This window comes from Nannobrachium achirus (genome assembly GCF_963921795.1).
Source record: "Nannobrachium achirus genome assembly, chromosome: 19".
In the NCBI taxonomy this organism is placed as follows: Eukaryota; Metazoa; Chordata; class Actinopteri; order Myctophiformes; family Myctophidae; genus Nannobrachium; species Nannobrachium achirus.
This window is the reverse complement of record NC_137826.1, coordinates 44,769,617-44,786,564: the sequence shown is the minus strand read 5'-3', so window position 1 is coordinate 44,786,564 and position 16,948 is coordinate 44,769,617. Positions and strand designations below refer to the sequence as shown.

The 16,948-nt window shown below is 43.1% G+C and overlaps 1 protein-coding gene across 2 annotated transcripts in view; it reads right to left on the bottom strand.

The window, feature by feature from the left end:
- LOC308304476 (neuronal migration protein doublecortin-like) overlaps positions 1–16,948 on the bottom strand; it is a gene marked incomplete at both ends in the record, with an annotated part of 49,049 nt that overhangs the window by 13,412 nt on the left and 18,689 nt on the right. The window contains one exon of one of the 2 annotated variants that reach the window (XM_080749078.1): positions 3,139–3,286. In XM_080749078.1, coding sequence (XP_080605204.1) covers positions 3,139–3,286 — 148 coding nt within the window. The remainder of the gene's footprint in view (positions 1–3,138; positions 3,287–16,948) is intronic. The other variant, XM_080749079.1, reaches the window with a different exon arrangement.

Genomic DNA, 16,948 nt, shown 5'->3' with positions numbered 1-16,948 from the left:
ACAATCTCTGAATGCATAGAGTCTGAAACTACACCTCCTGAAATCCGTATATTTTAAATAGATTTTTCCATTTCCATTTCTGCAAGCTATATATGCTTAGATGATTTTGATTTATATTAGGATAAATGTGCGCGACTGTAAAGACGAAACGGAAGTGGGGAGGAGGCGTCACATCCGCTTTAGCCGGGGCGCCTGATGGAGGGGAAAGGAACTGGTTGGAATAACACGTTCCTTCCACACGCTACGTCCAACCTGGGAAGCTCCCCCCTGTCAGGTGATAAGAAGCGGCCTGCTCACTACTCATGCACTGAAGGATTACAGCTTAGGCAATTGGCACAGGGTGAAAAATGGGTTAAAAAAATCGTGGGATATTTTTTTTTAGCATAGAACAAATGCTGACTTTAGCATGAAGTGCTAAAATCCTTAAGTGTTGTTTAAATCATACAAATACAGGAGAGATTTACATGCATACCGTTTCTACATTCTGATTCTGAACATTGAGCAGATGAATGAATGAACACTGGATTGTCTTTCCATGTACAATAAGGGCTGGTACCGCAGTGCTCTACACTGAGCTGACCTAAACCTATCAGCACCTAGATTAATGGTTGCTCTTCTCGCCTGCAGCTTCACTGCAGATAAGACACCGCTCTCTCCCTCAGACCCTCTCCCTGTCCTGATATAATCTCCTTTAAGCTGCCTCTACCTCTCTCTTTTCTCTCTCTGTCTCTCTGTCTCTGTCTCTGTCTCTCTCTCTCTCTGTCTGTCTCTCTCTCTCTCTGGCCCATACCACAAATCGTCGTTGTCGGGTGGAAACCTTTTATGTCCAAAACCCTTTGTTTTGTATTTACCATTTTAAAAATGATTTAAACTAGTGAAAATAGCCGATCTACAAGCACTGTAGATCTGCTATTTTCACTATTTTTGTGTGACAGTCTTGTATGATGATGCAGGGGTTTACTTTACGAAAAAGAAACTTAAACATTTTAAACTTGAAGATACAAGGTTTCTGCCAGTGAAGTCTGGTGCAGGCCTTGTGTCAGTCCCCCCCCCCCCCCCCCCCCAGTCTGGTGCAGGCCTTGTGTCAGTCCCCCCCCCCCCTCTCTCTCTCTCTCTCTCTCTCTCTCAGGCTTCACAGTGTCTCTCTCTCTTTCCCATATAGTCTGTCGGGTGGAAACAAACCTCATGTGTCCAAAACTGTCACCGCATATTACGACAGTGTTCCACCAGCAACCGGCTGCCGGCCAGCCACTAAAGCCACACACAATCTGACTTCCTAATCTGAATATTTGATCACACTTTGAACTGATTGCAAACAAAAAAACAAAGGCCGCGTTCAACGCTGTTGTAAAAACGTTCTATAAACATTAAACACACAGCTGTGTCCGCATTACATCAGTATTACTGCACCAGACCAACTGCTTCAGAACGCCACAAAGAGGAGAGCTAACATAAATCAACACAGTACAATAGGCTTTATGCCCACAGCGGCCATATTGGAAAGACTCTGGCCTTTACACTGGTCTTACCAATTACACTGATTGTCCCTTTTATGACCATATATGGAGATCCCTGATGGCATCAGTAGGACTATATTCCCAATATGGGCATATTGGTTGGATCAACGGTTCTACAAAGAAATGTAAGGAACCATGAGGGTACCTGGACCACCACACTTTGGCACCTTTTCCACCAAACATTTCTTCTAGAACTTGTTCCGTTCTAGATTATTGGAACAATGCTGCTTTCACTGTAACGGTGGATTTTTTTGTTTCAGCTCTGAACCAATAATTTTAGGGCTCTGAACCAATTCATTTTCAGTGAAAACACTCTGAACTGGTACAGTATTAGACGGGAAAAAAATAACTGAAAGGGGCCTTTGAGACCATGGAATATTATCTGCACCCTGACTCTGTTTGACCTGAATGGAACAGACTAGAGCCTTCATTAGAATCATTGGTAACAATGGAAGAAACCCGTTTTCTTTCCGATGCGTAGTGGCCGCTGTGCATAGAGATCTTATTAATGCTGATCTATCCAGATGCATGCTGTATGCTGCTGTAACAATAATAAGCCCAGTCTGTACAGTACAGTACAGTATGCATGCTTTCTTTCCACTGCGTCTGTGTGTGTGTGTGTGTGTGTGTGTGTGTGTGTGTGTGTGTGTGTGTGTGTGTGTGTGTGTGTGTGTGTGTGTGTGTGTGTGTTTCTGTGTCTCTGTGTTGTTGCCCGGCAACCCTTCTGCCAAATGTAGCGGAATAACTTATATTGCATGGCATTAGGATGCATATTGTATAGTATAAAAAGAATATGTATTGATTGTATTATCAAAATAACAATTTCAAGGGCCCCAGTTTGATTTGCATTAGGTCATGGGCCCCCAGTTGATAATATGTATTTTTAAATTGATTTTTTTTAAATCTCTTTGACCAAAAATCTACTGTAAACTGTAAATGTGGTTATTTAACCCTGAGCGTTTCAGACCTGTAAAGGGACCAAATGGACCCCTGACAGGTCTCCTTGCTATCAATTATTTACTGTAGCTGTCATTTAGCCCTGCAACCCCCTCAGGGACCCCTGGTGTGTTTAGAGAACAACTAAGGTGTGTCTCCAGTCTTAGCGCATGCTGATTCCGTCTGTACGTCTAGACGTGTAAACACTTTTTTACAGTCTATGGGTTTGCCGCTCTGACATCATGCTCTGACATCACTGTGATGTCACACTAACAGAATCCCTTTAATGCCCATACATGGAGTCCCCTGTTGTCATCAATATTTAGCCCACATCTAACAGGACTTCATATGGGAATGCCCATATTATGGAGGCCACATCAGCCACATACCGCACTACCAGAATCCATATATGGCCAAGACCCATATCTGTGTGGCTGGTTCTACAGACAGATGCGCTTATCTCCATATATGTATGGGCATCAGATGTCATAGACATCATAGGACTTTCACATAACGAATAACTGAGTAATCATGTTTTAGCTCTCCATATATGGGTACCAGGGATCTCCATGTATGGGTAACATGGTCCGATATACATCACTGGCCAGTGGCCAGACCTCGAGGTCGCTTGTCGCCCTGAGGCGTCTTACTAGTATTAATACGAATATGTGAGTCCATTAGACACTGTATTGTAAGGCGGTGGTCTTCGAGACTAGTGTATCTGTCTTACCGTTGTCATCCAGAGAGAAGTCGTCCTGGGCGTAGCGGAACTTTTCCGGGCCGCAGGCGATGAAGACGTCATCCTCTCCGAAGAAGTCCTGCAGGCAGGTCACCTGGGGAACGCACAAACAAACAAAACTTAATCTATGATAACGTCATCAGATATAAAAGTCAAGTTCAGACAACATTACACTGTAAAATCCTTAGAGTGAATTTAACTCTGAGCCTTCTGGGCCCATTTGGTTCCAGTTGCACCCGCTAAAATGTTACAGACCTATAAGAGCCTACTTGGATCCCACTCAGTTCACTCAATCAACCTTTATTTGTCACATACTATATTCTTTTTAAAGTAGCACTTCTAAAATGCAGTGAAATGTATTAAGTTCACGGATATAGTGAGCAATGAAACAATAAAAACAGGACTAAAACTAACCTTAACGATAAATAATCAACCACTAAAGCACAGAAAATAAATACAATGTCCATGTACTAGGTGTAGTAGTCAGTCACTAGTGTGCCCGTGCATGCGCACGTGCATGCGACCCATTCAAGCCTCACTCAGTTATTGCTGTGTGTAGCAGACTAAAATGCTAAGATAATATCAATATTAACATGAGACATGAAAAGACATGGAAACACAGCAGCCAAGGAGCCTGCAGGAACCGCTAGAGGCTGTTTTCTGCTTCTTCATTATGATACATTTAAATTAATTGGATCAGACATGCTGATTATGGACTAATTTAAGAAGTGATATTACCCATGTATTAGACCGTGGTGAACGGTTACACATAACTGTGTGTATGGAATGGAGTCAGGCCACAGTGCATACAACATTGAACCAGTGCTGTTGTATATAATATAATGATTAATAATTGTATATAGAACATCTGCTGTAGCCTGTACTTAGGCACAAAGAATGCAAATGCCATCTTACAGCCTCTACTAAAACTACAGTTTAAATTGCTTATGTATGTTTGTAAATACTTGGAGTGGACTAAAAAGTACAACATTTGCCTCTGAGATGTAGTGGAGTAGAAGTATAAAGTAAATGTAAATGTACTTAGATACTTTCCACCGCTGCTAAACACGGGTCAAAAGGACTCTCTACACTGCCCACTCCAGAGTGTCCATTGAACCGTGAAGGTGAACTGGGTCAAATTGACACCTCCAGTTTAGCAGGGTGGCACCCGTTTGTTGTCCAGCAAGCTTTCTAGGTCAGTTATGTGTTACACTTGGCACGTTAGCACGCCTAAAAGCTAAGCGCTGCTTCTCCTCACACACACACACACAAGTGTTGTACAATTTTTAAGAGATTGTTTGGGCCTTTCTGCCTCTATTTGGATAGCACATGCAGTGTAGAGTGACATGAACGGGGAGAGAGGTGGGGAGTGACACGCAGCAAAGGCTGTCAGGCTCAGGAATCGAACCTGTGGCTTGCTGGCCGCCAGGCTGCATTAGGGCCTCATGTGCCTACAGTGCCTTGACCAATAGGTCATCTGTGCCCCTGTTTTTGCACCACTTTTAACCCAAAGTCTAAGTTCAAGACTAGCCCGAACCATAACCCCAACTCCAAACCCTAAACCTAATTTACAAATGCCTTATATAAACCCCAACCTGAATCTTTTCTCTATTGCAACCTTAGCTCTGTAGTCTTTTTCACAATGTTGATTCCTCAAATTGTACCTTATTTATGGGGTACATCTGGCCCTCACAAGTAGCCTATAATAATACAAGCACACTGTGCTGTACATACAGGGTATAACGTTGCTCCTTTCCCGTTGACGTGGAGAGGATTCAGAGTTCAGACTGTGTCCACTACGGGGTCTTTCCTCTCTACAGCAGCTGTCGGCACAATATGGTCCACTTAGTGGACAGATGTCTCCGGCCACGCCCCCTCTCTACGGAGCTGACCAATGATGGATCAGCTCATCATCAGGGCTTATTATAGCCTGAAACAAAGACCTGGTGGTTCTGTTCCCCGTCATGTTCTTTGTGGGGCTGGGGCTCATAAAGCTTTATTTACTGTTATGTGCTCTTGCTCCAGTGTATTTAGCTCATTGTAAAACAATAAAGTACACTGCCCTAACAACTGCAATGTGCGTTATAAGCATTTTCATCTACTGTATATTGACTTGCCAAAAATACAGGGACGCTATGGGGTGAACGTGGTCAATACACAGATTGCAGATAAGCTGAAGACTGAAGGTCTATGAACAAAAAGCTTGCAATCAATGTTTGCATAGCTTTGAGTGTGCAGAGGCTGCCTTTTATTGACACAGACACACTGAAATAAGAACGCACTTATCAGCTAACCCAAAAGTTCAGATATGATCGTTTTTTTTTTATACAGAAGTCTATATCAGGATACACTTCTAGTGGTTGCCCTGTCTTTGTCTGTAGATGATGGATGTTCATTTATAAGCAGTATCATGGATGCCAGCAACTCCCCCAAAAACATACAAACACACCCAACAAATCAACAGTGAATAATTATGCTAAACACAAACAGAAGGCAACTCTACCGGTCTTAGAGGAGGACTCTGGATCGAACCACACTCTCTCTACATTCAACCTCTACTGGGGAACACGGCAGAGGCAGAGGCAGAGCGCGACCTTCTTTTGTGACACACATCCAAACTATGAGCTGCAGATAATTCGGGAGCAGCCCACCCTACCCCACCCCGCCCTGCCCTGCCCCGAGCAGCAGCTGCACCATGATGGTTGTGTTGTCTTCTGCACTGGACGAAGACGCTGTCTAAATGTGCAGGGCTGAATCACCGGCGTGGCATCCATCTAACAGCTGTACCCTGCTCTCTCCTCCTCCAGCTACTACTAGTAGCAGAGTCACTGGATACAAAGCCAGGAGGAAGGCAGTGGTGTATAATAACTACCGGTAAGTACATTTACTCAAGTACTGTACTTGAAGCCCCAAAATGCTTTTTTTCCCTCTATCGATTATCCACCCCATGGAGACTTGAGTTCAATGTAATTATTTTGTTTTTGTCGCATTCCTAAGCCAATCATTTGAGGAGAGGAGACTCTTTGTAGGCCCACTGATTCTGGATGGGGACCCAAATGACCCAAATGCATTTGGGTCTCCATCCGGAATCAATGGGGGTAAATGTATTATAATCAAATTATTGGCATACGAATGCGACAACAACATGTCTCCATGGGGTAATAATTGATAGAAAAAAAGTCATTTTGGGGTGAACTAAATGGCAACAAAACCGCCCCATTCCCATTGAATATCATTGGCAGAATCCACCCACATACTGTAGTATAGGTAAAATTCCAGTTTAGTCATTATACAAATTCAATCCTACCCACACAAAGTTCTGCGTTGTCACTGTTGTTGTATCCTACTGACTCTCCTGCCAGTGAGGAGCCCCCACTCCTCACGCCCAACACTCCCTGCTGACAGCCCCCCCCCCCCCCCAATCTGTAGGACTTTCTAGTTACTCCACTGCAACTATAACTATAATATTTGACAGCTTACTCACAAGCTATTTTGCATATTTGAATGACAAACATTAATTATCTGATAATTGAAACAAAATCATTAAAATCAGCCCCACCTTCACCAGCTGTGACGTTGATGAAGGCATTAATGCATTACTAATTATAATGTAATAATGTGATAAAACTGAGTCTCTCAGCTCAGATGGTATTAAAACCATTCATCACTTCAACTGCTATACAGTGTACATTATTCTGTACATGTTACATGTTCATGGGTTAATGTTTGTGCACAATAACAGCACCGAAGCATTGTGTCTTCATGTGTAAAAAAGACTCTTGATGCTTTAGTGTGAGGCTGTAGAGTGATCAAGACAAGTAGGGAGATCATTTACCTAAAAACACAAAACCTGAGATAAGATGTTTCTGCCCGACAACAACGATATACATATATAATGTGTGTGTGTGTGTGTGTGTGTGTGTGTGTGTGTGTGTGTGTGTGTGTGTGTGTGTGTGTGTGTGTGTGTGTGTGCGGGTCCTATAAACAGCCTGTCTCCTCCCTGTCTCCAGGTGTCCATCACCCTCCGCCCCATCAAGCCCGTCCCTAATCTGTGCCTCACCAGCTGTCAGAGCCCATATGACCCCAGCACAGCACAGCACAGCACAGCACAGCACAGCACAGCACAGCACAGCACAGCACAGCACAGCATCACAACCTGCCCTCCCTTTTAAAAAGTGGAAAATAGCATATTTTCAAATAGCTGATGCATACAGTACTGTATATAGGTTTACAGTGCTCATGTGGCCTAGTAGCTTCTGTTGGTCTTGTTTTCATAGACCTGCGGTTGCTTATTTCTCTCATCTGGCAACACTGACCACCACCACCTAAACCAGCAGCAGCACCAAAACCATCATCATCATCATCATCATCATCATCATCATCATCATCATCATCATCAGTAGCAGCAGCAGAAGCTACTGTATACTGTCTGTCTGTGACACACAAGCAATCACAACGAATGAATTCATCACGGTTCTTTTTCCTCAATGGTCCCAGTCCTAAGCCGCAGGACCCCAATCCCCAAGCACCAGGGGTTTGATAGGTTGAGTGATGGGGTAGGCTAGACTAGAGCAGTGGTTCTCAAGCTATTTTGAACCCTGCATGGAACACTAGTAGCATACTGCATTTCTTTCTATTGTTTACTAAAGTCGGAGAGTGGAATTTTGGTCTATGAGAATAGCACAGCGTTAGCGTGGTCTCCCTACTCTTCCATTGTCCCTACTCTTACATTGAGAAATGAACCACAAAAATGCGGTTCGATTAGAGTGCAATTTGTTTGCCAGCGCTGCTGACTGTTGAGACTCCACCATGCACCAAGAACACTCACCAAACAACAACTGGAGGCAGTGGCTCAGGAGGTAGAGCGGCCGCATGAGAACACGATTCCGGGTTCCCCCAAAGTCAGTGTCGAAGTGTCCTTGAGCAAGACACTGAACCCCTAATTGCTCCCAGTGAGCAGGCTGGTTCCTTGCATGGTTTCCTCCGCCAACATATGAATGTGTGTGTGAATGTGATGCACAATCTACATTTATGTAGAGCGCCTTGGATAAAGGCACTACAGTATATAAATGCACCATTTACCAGATTTGAGACATTTACACCCTTGTGCCGGGGAGATCGTTTAATGGTTGGTTCTTTTATCCTGCACCTACATGTAATTGGTTTATGTAATTAAGTTGTAGAGATTGTTACTTAGTACTTGAGTAAACACTTTCATCACTATACTCTAACAGTACAGAGAGCATTACGGCATTAAGGCCCATAAACTGGTGGAAAACCACTAAGATCTCTTTTTTACACAGCAATGAAAACACATTCCTTCCAGCCTCCATTCTTAGAAACCATCAACAGCTCACTCAATTACCTTAACTCTGACTTTTAGCCTTTTATGGAGTTCATCCATGCATTCCTCATGGACCACTGGTGGAAATGCTACTATAGCCTTAGGTTTAAAAAAGAAATGCAATATCCCTCATATAGTATGTTCAACCAAAAGAGAATAAAAAAATATATCAAAAGATTTGCACATCTACAAGCTCGCAGCGTGGCACTCAGTGCTTGTATAGCTGCTATTTTCTAATAGTTAAAGCATAAAATAATGGTTAAAGTGGTTAAAATATTGAGTGACAAGGATGCGTTCCAAGGAAGTACATCTGCAGTGGTTGGAGGTGGTCTCTCCCAGAGCCCTCTATTGGAGAGTTGCGTCATCTCCGTTCATTTCTTGGGGCCAGGTCTTCTAAATAAACATCTATTGGCGAATAATGACAAAGCTCTGAACCAGAAGTTTACAGAATGCATTGGAGTCTATGAGGGGAAAAAGTGACATTTCCGGCGTACGTGACTGGCGCTGTTTCTGACCCTGGTTTGTCAGAACTCTCTATACAAGGCTCTGGACTCTACTCCTCCAATGGGTTAGTAGACCCTGGTGTCTGGTAGGACACCTACTGGCCGACAAGTAGTACTGCCTGCAGCTCATAAGCTCTCCCCAGGCCAAGCAGCATGAAATGTGTTAGCAGCATGAAATGTGTTGTCTAGTTCAGGAGACACCGGTTTCAAACTGAGGGTATATGGGACATAAAAGTTACGCAGTTCAGCTTTAAAGTTACGCAGTTCAGCTTTAAATCACAGAGCCCCAGTCTCCTTCGTCATGCTTGTATATAATGTGTCACAGTTTTGACTGAAATTACTTACACATTACTTTTCTATAAGGTATTATAAACATGCCATCATAAACAGAGACAGGGCTTGGACAATAACTCGCAGTTCATTAATATGAATTAGTCTGACTACAGCGCCAGCTGGCTTTAGCGAACATCTGTCTTCTCATATCTCAAATGATGATGAAGGCGGTAAATTCCAGCGGAATTCAAACGCACGGCACGTCTAAGCCGGGCCAATGGGAAGCCGGTTAATCAGCACGCTACATTGAAGCTTAATGACGCAGCAACGAGGGCTTGTGATTTTGTGATCTTGTAAAAACAATGATGTCGGAACAGATAAAGATCAAAGCGATTTCATTGCCAAGCTCTTTTATTCTCTGGGCCAAGTTCTGCCAAGGACAAAGACCCGCGTTCATCTGACAGGGCTCACAATTCCTTGGTCTTTTACAGTCAGACAAGTTTAGTTTTGTCTTAAAAAGGCCATGTCTTACTGTACCATACACCCCCGTTTTGTGTTAAAAGCTTGAATCGGGAATCCTTATTGTAATGAACATTACATTCCCAGCTTGGCTATGTGTCGAGGCGCGGAGTCCATGAGCAAGACCCTAACCCTAACCCCTAGCTGCTCCCTCCCTCCCGAGCGCTCAAAAGCCCCTTTTCGACTGCAGCTTTAGCACCACACTACACCACACTACACCACACCACATAAACATATCTACATTTTCCATTACACAAAAGTACCCCTATTGGTAAGAAACAAATTGTCCCTTTAACTGTGAATATAACACAATATATATTTGTATTACAACTATCCTAATTATAATGCACTATAATGGATTATAATTGTGCTTATAATACAATATAAAGTATTAATATATTACTATGATCATTATAATACACTATAGATTATAACAGTGATTATAACACAATATAATCTATTATCATGTATTACAACTATATCCTGGTGGTCTAAATGAAAAGTCAGCAAATGAAGTGTGTGGGCATGTTTGGCCTACCTAAGACCTACTCTGGATTGGATACTTTTTAGTACCACATTCACAAGTGGGCGGTGTGGAGTGGTGTGGTGTTGGGCCATGTCAGTGGAAAAGGGGCTATTATGTGGCCACCTGAGCAGCTGTTCACTGGGTGAATCTGAAAGGGAATTACCCCTGTGGGATTAATACAGTTATTTATATCCCCTGTGGGGAGGGGCTGCCTCTTGCATGAGCCGTAGACATTCTGTTAAGACATTTTGTTAAGACCAGATAAGGCATAAAAAGCCATAAGGCTTTTGGCAGCATTAAACTAGAACTAAATAAATAAATAAAGGTTCCTGAGCACTAAGCAGAAAACACAAAGTAAGCAAATCGACGTTGTCGGGTGAAAACCTTGTATGTCCAAAACCGTTCCTTTTGCATTTATCATTTTAAAAATGATTTAAACTACTACTACGGCAGATCTACAAGCACACAACGCCTTGCACCGCGAGGCGTTGTGTGCTTGTAGATCTGCCGTTTTCACTACTTTTGTGCGACGGCCTTGTATGATGAAGCAGGGCTTTACTTTGCGAAAGAACGTACAAATTTGAAACTTGGAGATACGAGGTTTCCACCCTACAACGACGAAATGATGTTGCTCAGTTAAGACTGCAGTAGACTGTAGATGACCCTTCACTGGCTGCAGGCACTAACAAAGCTTGGTTTGGTTTGGTTTAAAGGGGGGGAAACAGATAAACAAACAAACATTCTTATGTGTGCCAGACAGTAAGTAAGTGAGCCCTTCTTCCTCCCCGCAGGTCTCTCCTCAACTCTTTAAGCATTCACTGAGCCGTTTTCTAAAGACGGGTTTAAGAGGCGAAAGAATCTGCTAGCAGACACAGACTAAAACATCTAACATCAGGCAGCTCCCCTGAGAGCAATTTACATTAATCTTATCTGCTCACACTTCCATATAAATACAGTACTAGAGCAGAACGCTGTGATACTACAGACCAAAACCACGGAGCCAAGCCAAACCTGGGTGCTAATTGAACGCTAGGTGTGTCAAAGTAGTCCCTCTATACCCTTCCGGAGATAATTAACACTCTGGATTTTGCTGTGTGTGAGTAGGAAGGGGAATGTACACACTATAAATATAAAGTATAACGAAAGACTTACTGTATAAGCAGAGACATTGGCCGCACATGAGCTATATATCCTACTATGAACACATTTATAACGTTTTAGATGTTATGCTATAGTGCTCTAGTGTTACTACACAGGAAATCTGCTGTAATGTTTTTATTTACTTTTTATACACTCAGAGAGTGTATAAATATAACCTCATGCTCCCTTACGGGTCTGTTCGGTTACATTTGAAATGATGTTTTTGTTTCAAGCATTACTAGGGTATATTCTAATAGTAATCATTGCTATATAGTTTGTTCAGAAACAGGGGGTCTCCCTGTCTCTTTAACGCTGTACTAATCAGAAAATACATTTTCAGGTCAGGATACCAAATCTATTTAATATAGGAATATGCAATACTTAAAAAATATCACTTACACCTTCTTTAATTTGTAACTCTGAGAGTCAATAAATGTAAAATATATATATCGTCACTGTCGGGCAGAAACCTCGTATCTCCAAGTTTCAAATTTGTACGTTTTTTCACAAGGTAAAGCCCTGCTTCATCATAAAAGGCTGTCGCACAAAAGTAGTGAAAACAGCCGATCTACAAGCACACAACGCCTCGCACCGCGAGGCGTTGTGTGCTTGTAGATCGGCTGTTTTCGCTAGTTTAAATCATTTTTAAAATGATAAATGCAAAACGAAGAGTTTTGGACATACCAGGTTTCCACCCGACAACGACGATATATATTTTTAAATCTTGAAAGTGTGAGAACTACGGTCATTATTTTACAGTGTATGAAGTAAAAATAATGGTGAGAATTTACTGGTCAAACAAAGGATTGTTGCTGGTGATGAATTCAGAGTTCTGCTGGACTCACTCACATGCAGGCCCACGGGGGAACTACTCCCACTCACTCAATACTTCTCACTCCAGCCTCACTAAAACCTAAATCGATAACATGGCCTCTGCATAAAATACTGCTGCAGTATCTCTCCTCCCAAAAAAAAACACCACTCCATTTTTCACACCAAGGCCTTTTTTTAGCAGACATGATCAGGGCGCCTAATTTTCTTAAAGCTACAATCCAGACCCTTTATGGAATACCAAATTTAGAGAAACTTAGAGAGAAACAAAATCCATAAACGAACATTTAACAAAAAACATTTGCAAGAAGGGACATTTTAAACTTTAATGTGCAGTGGTGATGTAATATTTAAGTGTCAATTATATTATAATCATTTCTAATATAAGTGTTATTATATTATAATTATAATAAGATTAACATTATGATTATAATATAAATTAACACCTGAACTAACACTATTATTGTGTCCGTGATAACGGCTCAATCTATGAACGTCAACCAGGAAAACAGTCCAATCTTCAAAGATCCAGTCTTCAATCCAATAAGTCTAAATGCAAACAACAGGAGGGTCGTGTCTTCCAATAGATTCTAGCTTAACCCTTTAATGAGTATTTGTACAATCAATGACCTTTCTTTATCCGATCGTGACCCTCCCCGCCCAAACCAGTCTTTGATCCCCCTTCTTTAAGCTTGATTTATATGCCGAAAACAGCAGATATACAAGCTGACAACACGTCGCGTTGTCCGCTTGTAGATCTGCATCTTTTTTGTTTTGGCAGTTAAACAGTAGCGTATTTATTTAAAACGAGGCATATTCTGTTGCCATTTCATTGCAGCATTGTGCTAGAAATGCATCGTCATGCAAGCACTGAATGTGCTTTGGGTGTGTTTGTGTGTGACCCAATTAAACGAAGAACTGTTTACTTTACATCTTCTCCTGTTTTTTTGTCGAGCTCTTCCTCAACCTTTAAAATGAACATACGAATCATTCAGACAATTCTGCTCATTGAACTCTGAGAGGGATAGCTGCACTAATCCCTGTGCACCGTTATTTTGGATGCATTCATCGAGGAGTGCACCTGTGAGAATGTGTTTTATTTTGTATAGTGACATTTTATTGTTTCCTGTGGTGTACTTGGTTATTACTTAAAGTGGGCGTGACACGGCCAAAACAGCTAATTATGGCCATCAAATTAGCCAATTTTTTTAATGATGTCATGTACCCCCATGTTAAATTACCCAATCAAATTAATTTATTGTAGTTACTGTACTGAAAGTAGTACTTTCTGTACAGTAACTGAATTAAATTAATTTCATTGGGTAATATGACGGGAGGGGGCGGAGTATTATCTAGTGAAACAACCCCAACAGAACTGTGCGAGGAGAAAATGCGACAATTCATAAAACGAATTTTAAAACAAGCAGTTCTAGGGGTAAAAATGTTATATAATCTGCTATAGAATCCCCCCTAACCACGTACAGGGTACAAGTCTTCTAACAAAAAGGTGTCAGAGATTAGAACCAGTGTCCAACGTTCTCCTCGATCCTCCGCAGCACAGACCACTTTTTAGCAGCCATCTCTGCTAAAAAGTGCTCCAGTGCTTCACCGGTGTCAGCTCCGGACCACTTTTTAGCAGCCATCTCTGCTAAAAAGTGCTCCAGTGCTTCACCGAAGCTCCGGAGGACTGAAGTCTGTGGTAGCCTGTGTGTGTGTGTGTGTGTGTGTGTGTGTGTGCGTGTGTGTGTGTGTGCGTGTGTGTGCGTGCGTGCGTGTGTGTGTGTGCGTGCGTGTGTGTGTGTGTGTACGAGAGAGTGTTTTTTACTGGTGATTCAGTCAGAGTGTATGAAAGGGTGCGCTCGTTTTATTGTCCACGACATTGCAAGCGGCGCGAAGGCCAGCGGACCTTGGTCCTGCTCTTCGCCCCCGAGCGCCGCAGGCGCGAGTGGCCGCGAAGAGCGGGCCAGGGCCGCGCGGCCGGCGGAGCGCCGCGCGAGTTACGAAGCCGTGGTGAATGCAATCGTTATATTTATGCCCAGGCCGTAAGGCCTGGGCAAGCCCACGATAAACGCCCGCGCAGTCCGGTGCGCATTTCCGAACGCACCCTTTCCCCACACTCGGACTGAAACACCAGTAAAAAACACCATCCCGTGTGTGTACACACACAATAGCTCTCGCAGTCGCAAATAGCCGTGCAGTGCAGCGCTAGCCGGGCTGAACGCTAACAACAAGGCATCAACGTTGTGCGCGGCACCGCACGACGGACGAAGTATACATTGCGCGGCACCGCACGACGGACGAAGTATACATTCACTACTAACTGATACGGCCCCGCCTCCTTTTCAGACCGTTTGAAGAAAGACCACGTGACCTACTGTATCATAATGTTAAATTTCGGCCGGTGTCCCGCCCCCTTTAACAAAGCAATGTTTCAAGTTTTTCCTATTGTCTTGTAGCTGTTGTTAGTCTGTCTTGTATCACCTACCCTGTGATTATTGTTAATTTGAGTCCACCTATGTCCTGTTTTGCCCCAGCCAATGTCTATGTTGATTGTCGTTGTTTCACCTGTGTCTAATATAGTCAGGAACACTCACGTCAAAGTAGATTTAACCATTTATTGCAACAAATGGAATACAGTTCAACTTGGCGTTAAAGGACTCCGCATTGTGAGATGTTCCCTGAATTTTGTTCACGCATGCCTGCTATGCAAAATCAGGTAACTTTAAACAAAACCCCCCATAGGGATACAAAAGTAATACAATAGCAATACTGTACATTGGCATATTAGATTGAATCAGCAGACATAAACCAAAAGGATTTTAGCCTATGCCAGACCCTGATCAAAATGGTCTGGCATAGGGCAGACCCTGTTGACCCTGATCAACATGTCTGCCTTCCAAAACTGAACGATAATCTTTTGTCTCTGTAAAAACCAAAAAAAGGTGGTGGCAGCTAAGTGGCAGCGGATCCGAGGCTTTGGATATAAGACACAAGCAGAGCTATAGCGAATGCAAGCCGTATTTAAAGAGGGTGAGCACTGATTGGAGTATGACAGTGTGACGTAATGACCTGCAGAGCTGTGAATGAGGAATAGGAAAAGGAGCTGATTCACAGCTGGTCGGGCGAGATTCTTGTGTCCTGCATAAACTAACGCTAAAGCTTTATTTAGTTCCCTGTGTATATATATGCCTGTTTGTTTCGATGTTTGTGTGCAGTACTGTTCACTGAATGTTTTTCCTGAGTTTGCTGTCAGGTCTGCTACCCTGAGGTTTGGATGGGAAGCAGAATAAGAATGTTGTTTTTCACTTTTTCCTGCATTTGGGTAGAGCTCAGAAAAACCCTGACAGCACCAGCCTAAAAACGCAGTGTGCCTGTCATTTCAACCATAGACTCACAAGTCAGTCGCTGTCTAAACTATTCGCTCAACTAGAAACTGATTTCTAAAACCTCTCCAAGGAGACATGCCTGGGGATCTGCAGAACCAATCCAAAGTCTTGGATTTACATTTTATTGATCAGCAACTAACCTGGATGTAGAAATCCCAGACGTACAGCATGAGTAGGCGGATATATCTCTGATCGTCTGGAAATGCCAGTCTATTTTCAGCATATGCTTTGTGTGTCATCCTGCACCTCGTCTTCATGTAGATGCATTTACTGTAAGTGAGGATCAAACAGATGACGGGAGGAATGATATACTGTATATGATTACGCATTCCGCCTGATTAACTAATGCTAATGCAATGTACAAGGGTCAGTTTTATGTGGAACTTCTCCGCCTCTAAGCAGGTGCAAATTAGCACAGGCAGGCTAAAGGAAGCATGTGGTTGGCGATGACAGTATTAATGTATGAAGTTGACACAGATTGGTGTCAACTTAGACAGGGAGACAGAAGAATCGATAGACAGACCTTCACTGATCCCACAAGGGAGATTCAGTTTGAGTCCCCGCACATACAGTACATCGAGCAGTGACTACCCATACATCGAGCAGTGACTGACTACCCATACATCGAGCAGTGACTGCCCATACATCGAGCAGTGACTGACTACCCATACATCGAGCAGTGACTGACTACCCATACATCGAGCAGTGACTGCCCATACATCGAGCAGTGACTGACTACCCATACTGTACATCGAGCAGTGACTGCCCATACATCGAGCAGTGACTGACTACCCATACATCGAGCAGTGACTGACTACCCATACATCGAGCAGTGACTGACTACCCATACTGTACATCGAGCAGTGACTGACTACCCATACTGTACATCGAGCAGTGACTGCCCATACATCGAGCAGTGACTGACTACCCATACATCGAGCAGTGACTGACTACCCATACATCGAGCAGTGACTGACTACCCATACTGTACATCGAGCAGTGACTGCCCATACATCGAGCAGTGACTGACTACCCATACATCGCGCAGTGACTACCCATACATCGAGCAGTGACTACCCATACATCGAGCAGTGACTACCCATACATCGAGCAGTGACTACCCATACATCGAGCAGTGACTACCCATACATCGAGCAGTGACTGACTACCCATACATCGAGCAGTGACTGACTACCCATACATCGAGCAGTGACTGACTACCCATACATCGAGC